Genomic DNA, 14,326 nt, shown 5'->3' with positions numbered 1-14,326 from the left:
TATTATTTATTAAAAACATAGAGTTAAAAAAAATTGAAAATATATATACTGCAGAATTAACACAAAATAAATACTAATTAACCATTTAGCTATTCAAACGAGCGATTTGCCCGGCTGATTACAGTTTCCCTTTGTTTATTCGACTAATCCTTCACATTCCACCTTCACTTCCATAATTTAATGGTGCCCAACCAGGTAGAAGTTCTCTCATGGATAATTCTACTGGTCTTTCTTCGGTCTACATTTTATTTCCTTTCTATTTTGTAAAAGTTTTCTTTTGAGTCCTTATCCCTCTTGGATTTCTTTTTGCGAGGTTTGTCTTCACTATCAGACCCTGAAGATTCTCCTGATCTGGAAGTGTACTCCTTGTTTTTATAATTAGTTCCCTGCCCTCCCTGTCTCTCTGATTCTGATTTACAGGGGACCATCTTGGGACTCTTTCTCTTCCTGCAATGTACGTGCAATTAAATTGTGTAAAAAAAAAAATCCTATATGGGAACAGTCTCTATATGATTTGTTAAAATATAATATTGATATAAAAAAATTTATCTTTGTTACTTAATTTAGTGATATCCTTGACTCTCTGAGAGTTACTTATTTTAGTGATTTTCTTGATTAATTGAGAGTGGCTTTCTTTAGTGATTTTTTTTTATTACAGTAGATCACTATATTTTCATGACACCTTATTTACGCGAGATATCTATTTGTTATTAATAAGCAAGACAAAATTTTTGCAAGCTGTGGTTTCAATTGTATATAATCCTTTACATTATAAATATATGCGAGAATAAAATATTCGCGAGCAAAGTTCTTGCAAATAAAAAATGATTCACTGATCATTCACAGTAACTAAGAGTGATGTATGTTAATGATTTTCTTGATTAACTAAGAGTGACTTACTTGAGTCATTTTCTTGATTAACTGAAAGTGACTTCCGTTAGTGATTTTCTTGATTAACTGGGAGTGACTTACTTGAGTGATTTTCTTGATTAACTGAGAGGGACTTACTTGAGTCATTTTCTTGATTAACTGAGAGTGACTTACTTGAGTCATTTTCTTGATTACCTGAGAGTGACTTCAGTTAGTGATTTCCTTGATTACCTGAGAGTGACTTATGTTTAAACTTAGTGATTTTCTTGATTATCTGAGAGTGATTAACTTGAGAGACTGTCTTGATTAACTGAGAGTGACTTATGTAAGTGATTTTCTTGATTACCTGAGAGTGGCTTATGTTGGTGATTTTCTTGATTAACTGAGAGTGACTTACTTGAGTGATTTTCTTGATTAACTGAGAGTGACTTTTGTTAGTGATTTTCTTGATTAACCGAGAGTGACTTCCTTGAGTGATTTTCTTGATTAACTGAGAGTGACTTCCGTTAGTGATTTTCTTGATTAACTGAGAGAAACTTATGTTAGTGATTTTCTTGATTAACTAAAAGTATCTTACTTGAGTGATTTTCTTGATTAACTGAAAGTGACTTATGTTAGTGATTTTCTTGATTAACTGAGAGTGACTTACTTGAGTGATTTTCTTGATAAACTGAAAGTGACTTACTTGAGTGTGATTTTCTTGATTATTTGAGAGTGACTTATGTTAGTGATTTTCTTGATTAGCTGAGAGTGACTTACTTGAGTGATAATCTTGCTTAACTGAGAGTGACTTCCGTTAGTGATTTTCTTTATTAACTGAGACTGAATTACATTAGTTATTTCCTTGATTACCTGAGAGTGACTAACTTGAGAGACTTTCTTGATTAACTGAGAGTGACTTATGTAAGTGATTTCCTTGATTACCTGAGAGTGACTTATGTTAGTGACGTAATTAGTGATTGTCTGGATTACCTGAGAGTGACGTAATTAGTGATTGCCTGGATTAACTGAGAGTGACGTAATTAGTGATTGTCTGGATTAACTGAGAGTGACGTAATTAGTGATTGTCTGGATTAACTGAGAGTGACGTAATTAGTGATTGTCTGGATTAACTGAGAATGACGTAAATAGTGATTGTCTGGATTACCTGAGAGTGACGTAATTAGTGATTAACTGGATTAACTGAGAGTGACGTAATTAGTGATTGTCTGGATTAACTGAGAGTGACTTACGTTAGTGACGTAATTAGTAATTGTCTGGATTAACTGAGAGTGACTTACGTTAGTGACGTAATTAGTGATTGTCTGGATTAACTGAGAGTGACGTAATTAGTGATTAACTGGATTAACTGAGAGTGACGTAATTAGTGATTGTCTGGATTAACTGAGAGTGACTTACGTTAGTGACGTAATTAGTAATTGTCTGGATTAACTGAGAGTGACGTAATTAGTGATTAACTGGATTAACTGAGAGTGACGTAATTAGTGATTGTCTGGATTAACTGAGAGTGACTTACGTTAGTGACGTAATTAGTAATTGTCTGGATTAACTGAGAGTGACTTACGTTAGTGACGTAATTAGTGATTGTCTGGATTAACTGAGAGTGACGTAATTAGTGATTGTCTGGATTAACTGAGAGTGACATAATTAGTGATTGTCTGGATTAACTGAGAGTGACATAATTAGTGATTGTCTGGATTACCTGAGAGTGACGTAATTAGTGATTGTCTGGATTAACTGAGAGTGACATAATTAGTGATTGTCTGGATTAACTGAGAGTGACGTAATTAGTGATTGTCTGGATTAACTGAGAGTGACGTAATTAGTGATTGTCTGGATTAACTGAGATTAACTAACTTTCTTGATTCCCTATCCTTTGATGATTTCTCCTCTCCATCCTCTGATGACTCGGTCTGTTGAGATATGTACTCCTCCATGGCCTTTTCAAACTCTTTCTTTGCTTCTGCAGCCTTCTCAATCCATTCCTATAATCATAGGTAATCAGAGATTACACAGAGCTCACCTCAATGAATGTTGTCTTATAGTAAGGCAAAGTCCCACACCAAACTTATAATCTAGTAGTGTGCATCCCTAGATGCAACATTAATTCAATTTTGGTCTAATAGGGCTTAGTTACTTGGGAATGGACTTACCTAAAAACTTTACTAGTCACTCATGCAGAAAATGTAAATCAAATCCAGCATCTAAAGCAACTCTGGAAGTGTGCATCCTTTGATGCATCATCCATGCAAGTTTGGTCCAGGTAGGCAAATTGTTTCTTTAGAATGAACCTGCTCCAAAAACTTTAATCTGGTCATTCATCCAGAAAATATAGGTCAGATCCCACATCTGAAGCAGCTTTGGTAGTGTCCATCCTTAGATGTATCATCCATGCAAGTTTAGTTAACATAGGGCTTATAGTTACTTAAGTATGAACCTGCTCCAAAAACTTTTAACCTGGTCTCTCACCAGAAATGTAGGTCAGATCCACCATCAGAAGCAAGCCCAGTAGTGTGCATCTTCAGATGTATCATCCATGCTAGTTTGGTCAATACAGGGTTTTAAGTCAGAGCTTTTAGTCAGAAATGATACCTACTCCAAAATCTTAAACCTGCTCAAAAAATTAACCTGGATATTCTTTAGCTGAAATTGCAGCATCTGAAACCTTGAATGGTACAATGAATCATACTAGAAGCATCTTCCATGCATGGCTGATTAATATAAAGCATAGATGTACTTTGAAAAGAAATCTCCTTAAATAACTTTAACCTGGGACTGATGGCAAAGGTATAAGATACCCTCCACCAAACTTCGTAAGGTGAGCCAAAAATCAAATGAGTACCATGTGTTCTTGTAAATTCATAGGACTTATGAATTCAAGGACAGTAATGATTGAAGGTAACTTGTAGGTGACCTCTGTCCCAGGCATACAGTAGCTTTAATCAAAAGGTCTAATTCTAATTTTTTGGAGAATAATGTCCACTAGATTTTTTTTAAAATCTTGACTTTTAACTTGTTGACCATATTCTTTTACAGGTCATATTTTAGCCTGATCATAATAAACCTACTGTTTTGTCTCCCATGTCTTTCCACATTTCTCTGGCTTTTTTATCCAAGTCTGTACAGCTCAGTTGTGGGTTTTGTTTTTTGATATCCTTCCTATTGGCTCTGAACCACAGCAAGTAAGCACCCAGAGGTCTATTGTATACTGAAAACTTTTTTGTATCAGCCAGATCTTCTTTCTGAAAGTATGTCAACATGTATATTCAAGTAAGGCCTAAATATATGTTTGTTTTTAAACAGAACAAGCATTCTGAGAGTATTGCATTAGCAATACTAGTCCCCTACCGGCAAGTGTAATCTGGTTCCCGTTAAGAATTGAAAATGCCATGATTCCGTCAAAAATTAATGAAGTGGGACGAAATGCAAACTTGATCTATAACTAATCAAGGTAAAGCCACATACCAAAAATCAGCTCAATATCTACAAGCGTTTAGAAGAAAATTGCGGAAAACCCTTAAAAATTGAAAAGGCCGTAATTCCGTCAAAAATCAATGAAGCGGAACGAAATGCAAACTTGATCTGTAACTTATCAAGTTACACTCACATACCAAAAATCAGCTCAATATCTGCAAGCGTTGAAGAAAAAAGTGCGGAAAACCAAGTGGGACAGACTGACAGAGGGACAGACAGACAGACGGACAGACAGACAGACAGAGGGACAGACAGACAGACAGACGGACAGACTCAAAGGAAACCTATAATCCCCTCCGGTTTCACCGGTAGGGGACTAAAAACAAGAGGCCCATGGGCCACAAGGCTATCCTGAGTAATCATGACCGTTCTAACTTGTTCTACAGCAGATTCTTTTTCCTATATATTCCTATGTAAAATTTGATCACCCACTGTAGACTCACCCTATCCCCTTGGTCATGATTTAAACAAACTTGAATCAACTCTATCTAAGGACTTTTTTTTAATAAATATGAATAATCATGCATCTGCTGTTCCTGGGGAAAAAATTTAAGATTTTTTTTCTAGGTACTCCTATGTAAAACTTTGATTGCCCCTACGGACCTCACCCTACCCCCAGGGGTCAGAATTTGAGCAAACTTGAATCTACATTACCTGTGAATGCTTCAATATAAATATGACTATTCATAGCTTTGTTGTTCTTGAGAAGATTTTTAAAGATTTTTCCTATTTATACCCATGTAAAACTTTGATCACTCATCTTTTCTGGCTTAGGGATTCTTGAGAAGAAAATTTTTAACTGACCCCATCCAATTTTTAATTTTTCTTAATTATCTCCCTTTGGAAGAGGGAGTGACCCTTCATTTGAACAAACTTGAATCCATCTTCACCCATGGATACTCTGTGCCAAGTTTGGTTGAAATGGCTAGTGGTTCTGGAGAAGAAGAGAGAAGAAGAGATTGTGAAAAGTTTAAAATGACAACAATGACAGACAACAGAAAAATTTTGAACAGAACTAAAAAAGTGTATGTATGTAGGCATTTTTTGTTGGAAGTTACAGGGGCAATCATTAAATGTCAGCTCAGTTTGGAACTATGTAAAAGTACATAACCTTTTCTCCTCACATCAATACCTTTTCTTTTTGTTCTTGACCATTATCCATTTGCTGAAATCCACTGTGTGACACTTTACCAAATGAAGTCTGCTCTCTTCCCCTAATAAACAAAACACCTGGGACAGGTGAAGCCTGCTGCCCTTCTGAGACACCTGAAGCAGGTGAACTTTGTTCAGCTCCTTTGAATGATGAAACATTTGAGGCAGGTGTAGTCTGTCCTTGTAACAATGAAACACCTGACACAGGTGTAGTCTGTCCTTGTAACAATGAAACATCTGACACAGGTGTAGTCTGTCCTTGTAACAATGAAGCACCTGACACAGGTGAAGTCTGTCCTTGTAACAATGAAACATGTGACACAAGTGAAGTCTGTCCTTGTAAAAATGAAACACCTGACACAGGTGTAGTCTGTCCTTGTAACAATGAAACACCTGACACAGGTGTAGTCTGTCCTCTTAACAAAGAAACACCTGACACAGGTATAGTCTGTCCTTGTAACAATGAAACACCTGACACAGGTGTAGTCTGTCCTTGTAACAATGAAACACCTGACACAGGTGAAGGTTTTTCTCTTAACAATGAACTAATTGATGCAGGTGAAACCTCTCCTTTTAATAATGAAACACTTGATATAGGTGTAATCTGCTGTCCCCTTTTTGTCAATGTCCCAGTTGAGGCAGGTAAAGTCTCTTGTCCTCCTCTAATCACTGAAAACGCTGTACTAGGAGAGGTTAATACAGGTTGGCTAGAAACCGGGGCAGGTTGACCTAAATTTGGTAAGACTCTGAATCTATCTGCTGCAGGAGAACTCTGGATCTCGGATCTAGTGAGTAGATTAAGTGTTGCTGGTTGGAATAATCCAGACTTCTGGGGACGTACAAGAATTGAGTTTGGAGTGCTTCCCTTTTGTATGTATAAGGTACTTCCTCCTTGTCCTGTGTTAAATAAGCCAGTCGGTGGATCTATATTTTTCACACCCTGTGCAGAACTTAATCTGAATGGTAGTGACCTTTGAACTTGATTTGCCCCTGTGGTAGTAGTCTGTTTTCTTATCACTATGTGTTTCAATGTGGTCAGTAGTGAAGTTTTAGCTACATTAACACTAGCTCTCTTTGTGTTTGCAGTTGGATTTCCTATCACTGCAGCACTACCCACTGTATTCTGAAAATGAGTTGATGGACTCTGATAAATATTTGGAGATGTGAATGAACTTCTCATAACTAGATCATTTGTCACAGACTGAGGTAAACTTATGTCTCCAGAAGAATTGGAATTTATATTTGTTACTGTAATATTCTCAGCAACTGAATAACTATCAACAGGTTCTTGTTTCACTTCTGTGGATACGTGGGAGAGGTTATCTCCCCCTGAATTCAGTGATTCATTGTCTGTAGTGGAAACCCTGCCTTCTCCTTGCTGGGTATATCCAGGATTTGGTGAGATACTATCCATAGAGTATGGTTCTTCTTTTCCCTCAATTTCCTGAGGAAATAAATTAATAATCTTAGAATTTTCTTAATTAAAAAAAAATTCATGGCCCTTAGCTTTGTTACTAACGTAAAGTAGATAAATTACAAAATATACCTCTATCTAGGTTTATAAATATATCTTGACACTGACCTCTTCACTTTCAAGGTCACTGTCACCACTTGAGTCATCATCAACAGAATCAATTACTTCATCAACTGTCAAAAGAAAACAAGGTCATAGACTGTCAAAAGAAAACAAGATCATTCAAGATTGTCAATGAATATCAAAAAAAAAAAAAAAAACTGGCCAAAGAATGCAATGCCAACAATGAGGCCAAAGTTTTTTTTTCACTTGGTTTACGATTCCGCCGACCCTAATTTTCACAAATCATGAAAATAAAAATAATGTCTTTTTCCGACATATTTTTCCGGATTTTTCTCAGCTGAACTGGTGGGTTTTAAATTTTAGAATGCATCTTAGTCAAATAAGCGCTTACAAATATATGAGACCTTTACAAACATTTAGGTGACCGTAAATAAACACATGTGCTAACCAAAAATGGCGGCTCTGTCATGTAACAAGGTAATTCCTCACTGAAAGCAATGACACACACTTAAAGAACTTTTTCTGCATGGAAAATGAATAAAATCTTGGATAAATGATCCCTTTCTCCAATTGCAATGTCTCAATTGGCTAAATTCATACCGTAATATTGGAGAGTGTATGCCCAACCCTGATCGACCTAGCAGACACGGATACACCTATAGATAATAAGGATTTATCAGTGCCTTCTCAGGGGCCGAAGTTCGGCCCATTCCCAATTGAAAATGAGTTCAGTTTTTCCCAATTTGGCAGTATTTTTTCTCAATTGGTGAACAATGCTTTTATTTTTAATTATCTTGGGAAAACACTAAGTAAAATTGTCAGATTGTCTGTAATTTTAACTCATTTAGCAAAGCTACAGTCATAACACATGTTTAAAAACACTGTAAAAACATCGCCAACTTTTAATCCGAATTTCCTCTGTTTTTCTAAAAATGATGATATTGTGTAATTATATAGATTTATTAAGTTATTTCCACCTACTTATTTGATCTGCGAGTTAATGGTAAGGACTTTAGGCATTATTTCAGTTAGAAAAATATATTTTTAATGCATTAATACATATTAAAAGAGGACTTTTAGAAAATGCGTACTTAGTATACTTTTTTGCAGGAGGTTTATAATCTCCAGAAACAGATACTATAATGATCTAAATTGAAATCTCATACACACATGTACATGTACTACCCAAGTTGTATAAATGCTTTATACTCATTGAAGTCCATTTTACTTTTATTAGTCTATTATTCATAATTGATTTTGTACGAATAAGATGGATCATATTTAATTGTCATTTGGTTGCCCAAATTAGAGTTCGTGCTGAAATGTTAAATGAATTACCCCTGAGTACATGATTTAAGCAACATTTTAAAAAAAAATTGCAATTTCATCAAACAGCCGATAATTTTTTCCCAATTCCCCAAAAATGGTGTTTCCCAAAATAGGCTGATAAATCCATGGATAATAGTTAGGCCAGTTTAGTGTTGAGAGATACATCTTAATAGTTGAAGCAACGTTGACTGGTATTTCACTGGATAAATTCAAATGTGTATAAAACATTTGTTACTTTATTGAAGTAAATTCAATATACAAATCTTTGCAAATTTCATACTCAATTGAGATTAAAGTCCTTTGAATTACTAATAAATAATGAGCATTGCCTACTGTACAGGTACATAACAAACATTTAAAGAGGGACTTGATTGAGAAATTATTAGGCTTTTTTGCCGCAGGTTGAACATTAAATTTGATAGCTGCATGATCAAATTATTATAACCTTTATTTCAACGTCAATTACTTTTAATATTGTTAAACACTTCAATTGTATTTTTCTTCAATCTAAATTTAACTTGAATTTGGATCCTTATTTCTAGTTTGTGGGGATACCAAGGTTTATAACACATCACATATCACTGAAGAGCACAAAATGTTGAACATCATGAACCAAGCACTGATTGACAAACAAAAATCAGAACTATATGTAAATGAAAATGACATTCAGTCTAAAGTTAGAAATGAATTAAAATTAAATAAAAGGAGTTATGTGATCTAGACAATAAAACTTAAAAGTACTATTGACGTGTATTATTTATATTAAAATAAACATTGCTGTTATTTTATAATGAAATTGTTGAATCCAAAATTATTTTTATTTTTATTTTTTGACCACCCAATGCATTTTTTTGAGACAGAAAATCGTAAACCAAAAAAAATAAAAACTTTGGCCTGAATGCCTTTTTTTAGTCAATGAAACAATATGTGGTCTTTATTCACTGATCTTCTTTCAACTGATATATATATGTAAATAAGTAATTCCTATCAAGAGGCACATGGGCCACATCGCTCACCTGAACATATTGGCTGGGAAAAAGCACAAATCAGTTTAGTATTGAAAAATTTACATAGGGGCCCCAAGGGGGGATTGAATTTTACACTACCTGAGGATACCTTCATATCAATATAACTAAATATAAATGGCTTTGCTGTTCTTAAGCAAAATTTTTTAAAAAGATTTTTTTCCTACATTTTCCTTTGTAAAAATTTGATCCCCCATTGTTGGCCTACCTACCCCTGGGGGTCTTGATTTGAACAAACTTGAATCTACACTACCTGAGGATGCTCAAAGCACCTGGCACTAGAGGTGAATGTCACAAGTCTTTCAAATGAGACCTTAAAAACAAAAGTCCCATGTCAAGGTACGCATTAGCAGGATAAAGAACCTAAACTGCTCAATGGCCTTGATCAAGAGCCAAATTAATTAAAATTTGAGGTATATGAAGATGTCTTGTATGAGTGAAATTCACAAGGAACTAAAAAACAACAAAGATTCGATCGATCATGCAAAAGATATGGAACATTCCTAGTGTCATCTTCAGAAACCCACAGTTGATAACACTTAACTCCTCTCATCACTTTCTATTAAGACCACAGAGATAGTTATTCCCATTCTAATGCAATTAATGCCTTTAATTTGATGTTTACATATTTTTTTGTTGCGTTTTGCTAGATGAAATATATCATGAAGGATTGTGTTTTTGACTGGCTTTATTACGATGTCACAATCAAAAGTCTTCGCTCATATTCATTTAACTGCCTTAAACATCAGTCCATCAGCCACTCAAAATGTGTTTTACAAAACAATTGAATTAGAATGCAGTCTTACCCTCTAACTGCAGTGACATGTCCTCCCTTTCTCCCGCGGGTATGGGTGGAATCACATCTGAAATGTTATAAACTTTCTCTGATTGCTTTTATACAACAGAATAAAGATAACAATTTTGCCAGCTTTAGTGTATACTACAGTTTTCTTGCATAATAACTGGCAATGGGAATATTTTTAATACATTTCATGCTCATTTATCTTTGATTTCAAACATGAAAGATAGTCTCAGCAGGGTTTGACATTAACTTTTATGAGTACTAGACCAGTCGGGCTACTTCCAATAATTTTTACTAACCCTGACCATAAAATCACTAGCCCTGACCAAACTTGAAAATTGACTTTTTATAAACTGCTAATTATAATGGGAAAAAAGTTTCGAAACCATACTTCGATAAAGATAACATCTCTCGCACCTGTTAAGATATATTTTGACAGACTCTTCCATAGGTCGCTAGCAAGTCGGGTTAAGCGTAACATACAAATATTTTAAGACTAAATTAAGTAACAATCAATGAACTTAGTATAAAAATAATTACCCTAAATATAAATTCATTGTGAATTAAAGAATATACTATTCAATAATTTCATACTAATTTTAAATACTGAACGAAGCTAGTTCCCATCGCAACTTGTCTATTACAGCCAGGCTAAAAATAGCGATTGTGTCATGCGGGGAAGTTTTCTTTTACAGAGTGATGGGTGATGTTTACTATCAGATAAATAAGAATTAAAAAAAAAAAAAAATAAAAAAAAAACTTTTTAGAAATATTTATTTGAAAGACTGAAATGAGTGTTATCATTTATTTCATACACGCGACCAGTCGGTCTAGTTCACGAACATTTTACACGACCGGACCACTCGTTTACTAGACAGGGTCGGTCGGACGTGCCTTAGTGTCAAACCCTGCTCAGAAACAGGGGTTTATTAATGAATAGCCCAGAAAGTTTACCTAATCAGAAAATGATCATTAATGACTTACCCACTATACTTTTTCTGTAGACAGGATCAGACATCTGTACATCATGTGTTCTACAAGTATACAGAATACACAGTTTATCTGATGTAGGCATTGAATAAAGGGGGATTATTGTTATTTCATTTAATAAAGTGACACAGTGTTAAAAAGGTGAACATTATCTTTAAAAAATTTTTTGGAATGAAAAAGTCTGTCAACATTTCATTGTAATGGTAAATTTTCTTTTTTTACATCACTGGTAAGTAAAATAGAAACAACTTATTTAAGCCTGTAGCACTATTTGCGTGATTGTTGAGCATTAATCTACATACCTTTCTAGAGGACAAATGCCCCTGCTCCTACAATAGACCTCATGCACCTGAATCAGATGATTGGCTAACTCACTGTCATTAAGCCAGTCACATCGTCCAATCAGCTGCTTCCAGGCAATGGCTGCTTCTCCAATCAAAATATTTCTATACTCGTTCATGTTAGGGGTACCTGTCTCATTATCACAGTCCACACAAGAGTCTTGGTGACTCAGATCAGACGGAGCAGCTGCATCGTTACTGACAGTTTTTGGAGGAAGGTTTTTATATGGAATTTCTGCTACCTCACATTTCTTGTTGTCTGTTAATACGGAACTGTTTTCTTTAACTGATTGGTCAGGTTGACAGCCATTGCTTGCTGATATCACATTAGTGGCCTCTTCTGACTGGCTGTCTAGTATTGTTATATTGGTGGCCCTAATACTGCTGTTGCTGTATTTTTTACTAAGTTTGGCTTCTACACTCAAATTTATCATGAGTGAGGACAATGTATTTTTTCCCAGTGGTGAATTTTCGTACCATATTGTGTCAGATGGGTCGTATAATTTCCTCGGTCGCTGCCAAAAGTAGGGGTTGATTGGGTTTAGTTTCGTCAAATATTTCTTAAAAGATGTCACTGGACACATGGGATTACCTGAAAAAAAAAACAAAAAAAAAATTAAAATACAATCCAAACTTTTCGAATTTCTTTAAATAATATATATGCTTCTTAGTCATGAATGCCACAATGATATTTTTTTTTCCTGAAGGTTTCAGTTAAGTTTACAGCTAAATTGGACATTACTAATAAGTAATATACATTCCTCACACTTTTTGCTATACTCTTGCTCATCATACGATCTATTAGGCTTACTCCCTGTAAAGTTCTGCAACAACCTGAGACAATAAAGGCGTTATTTTTATATACCGTACTTTTGGTTTCTGTCACACTATTAATTTATAAAGATTAATTTAAAAGTTATATTTTGCACAATATTTGACTGAAAAGGGTTAGTTTTGCACCATAATTCAAAAACTTTAAATTAGTTCTTGCATATTTAACTCTTAGTTGACAGTTAGGCTAATCTTTCACCTATCTGACTTGGTAAGGTAAGTCTAGCATCCATCACAAGGAAAAATTAGGGTGAGTGAATACAACTGTGAATTACAATATGAATAGAAAACAATTTTAAATTTTCCCTGTATTCATTTAAGATCACTAGACTTTGGTGTGGAATGGATGAAATAAATTGATGCTTTAACCCTTTTAACACTGAAGACCGATACATCAGTCTGATGAATTAATTTCGTCTTGCAACACGGTAAGCTTTCTAGGGCTTTAGTGTGTCATTTCAAGATTTTTTTCACTGCATGTGAACCACTGGATCTTAGTGTGACAAGACTTTGGACTTTGGCTACAATGATTGACTTTGGAGTCTCATTGTTTTTAGAAGTCCTACATACTTTACCAAATTTTCCCTAAAATGTCCTAAATTTTTCCAATTTTAGTGACCTATAGCATGTATAGTGTACCAGAAAGATGGGAAAAATTAAGACCTTCAAGATTAATGAACGACAAATTTGCACGGGAGATTAGTGTTAAACCTTCACCTACCTGGGTGGTCATACATTTAGATTCTGGATGTCATGGTATTACCCCTCAACCCTCTGTAAAGGGAGGAACCCAATTTTTTTTTTACTGTTCGCTGCTATTTCAATTCTTTGTGACAACCCTTAGTTGTAATGGGGAGGATCTATAATGAATCACAGTGTTAAACTTCACCTACCAGGGTGGTCATACATTCTGGCTGGTTCTGTGTCCAATTTTTCTCGACTTTCCTTTTTAGAGTATCTCCCTTTAACGGTCACATATTCCCTCCCCGAGGCGTCTTTGGAGAACACAAAATCCTCCTTTCTTACCCTCCGCAAGTGCTCGCGTCCTCTGTCACAAAAATAGTAAATAAACTCAAAAATGGTCTTTCTCTGGAGCCCTTTTGGGGAATCTGTCGAGAACACTGTGTTATATAACTTCGCTACATCATCGGGGTGTATCGATATTCTCCCTTTCTGAAACTCTATCTCCTCCTTCCTTAGTTTAACTAATACCTCCTTAAACATTTTATTACAACTGGAATATTTTTCATTACGTATTATATCTTCATTTCTTAACTTCAGAAAATGTTTTTGTAGACCGTAACGAATCGACATTACGGATGTCCCAGCATAATGCTTCCCGTCCGGTTTCTTCATTTCGAGATAGAAATTTGTCAACAAATTGTTCAGTTGTTCAGAAGAATATGTTTTCTCTACGCTCTGTTGTAGATTCTTTTCCAGAAGGTAGGTTCGGAATATTGAAAGTGATGTTCTGATACGTCGTTTAGTTGGATACATATAAACACTGTTGTCTGCAATTAATTCCTGCAGAGCTTGATCGCTAGTCACCATATCTATTTCTCCATGTAGCGCTGCCATATTGGTTCGTCTGCTAGGTATCAAGTGAATTCGTCCCCTCGCGAAAATTATTGAGCGTTAAAATTTCTCATTATTCGTTCAAAATATGTTATCCACAACCTACTCTTTTCTTGAAAAATATTTTTGAAAAATACCTAATATTAATAACGTTCGGTATATCAGATTTATTCAAAGAGAATCAGTGATCTCTTGAACCAAACTGCCAAGGGCCTGAACTGTCTAGTAACCGTCAAATTTTATTAGCTAAGTCGTACAATAAAAGTGATGATTGTTTACGATGTAGACTAAATATCGCGCATTCAGACAGGCATGCATCTAGTTTACAATGCCGAAAGGTAAAATATCTTACGTTAAAAAGGAGGAATCCATACCAAAATTTTATTTCATAAATCTTTCA

At 35.0% G+C, this 14,326-nt stretch overlaps 1 protein-coding gene across 1 annotated transcript; it reads right to left on the bottom strand.

Annotated features, from left to right (window-relative positions):
• Positions 1-13,929, bottom strand: LOC133199202 (uncharacterized). Its single transcript, XM_061335048.1, has 9 exons — positions 13,245-13,929; positions 11,482-12,112; positions 11,174-11,223; positions 10,194-10,250; positions 7,079-7,143; positions 5,477-6,940; positions 3,939-4,112; positions 2,728-2,855; positions 1-447 (listed from the first exon to the last, which is right to left on the bottom strand). The coding sequence occupies exons 1-9, from the start codon at positions 13,927-13,929 to the stop codon at positions 246-248; spliced, it is 3,456 nt and encodes a 1,151-aa protein (XP_061191032.1). The 3' UTR covers positions 1-245.
• Positions 13,930-14,326: the final 397 nt, after the last annotated feature.

The sequence above is a fragment of the Saccostrea echinata genome, unplaced genomic scaffold (genome assembly GCF_033153115.1).
Source record: "Saccostrea echinata isolate AGI-Se365-2 ecotype Australia unplaced genomic scaffold, CSIRO_AGI_Sech_v1 ptg000033l, whole genome shotgun sequence".
NCBI classification, from domain to species: Eukaryota; Metazoa; Mollusca; class Bivalvia; order Ostreida; family Ostreidae; genus Saccostrea; species Saccostrea echinata.
The sequence above is the reverse complement of the archived record's forward strand: the minus strand, read 5'-3'. Positions and strand labels throughout refer to the sequence as shown.

What these genes read in the sequence shown, in the direction of transcription:
- LOC133199202 (XM_061335048.1), bottom strand. Translation starts at nt 13,929, where the DNA reads ATGGCAGCGCTACATGGAGAAATAGATATGGTGACTAGCGATCAAGCT. An exon ending in CAGAATGTATGACCACCCTG is followed by an intron (nt 12,113 to 13,244) that starts GTAGGTGAAGTT and finishes TTTTTTTTTCAG; the next exon opens with GTAATCCCATGTGTCCAGTG. An exon ending in CATGTCACTGCAGTTAGAGG is followed by an intron (nt 7,144 to 10,193) that starts GTAAGACTGCAT and finishes TTCTTTTGACAG; the next exon opens with TTGATGAAGTAATTGATTCT.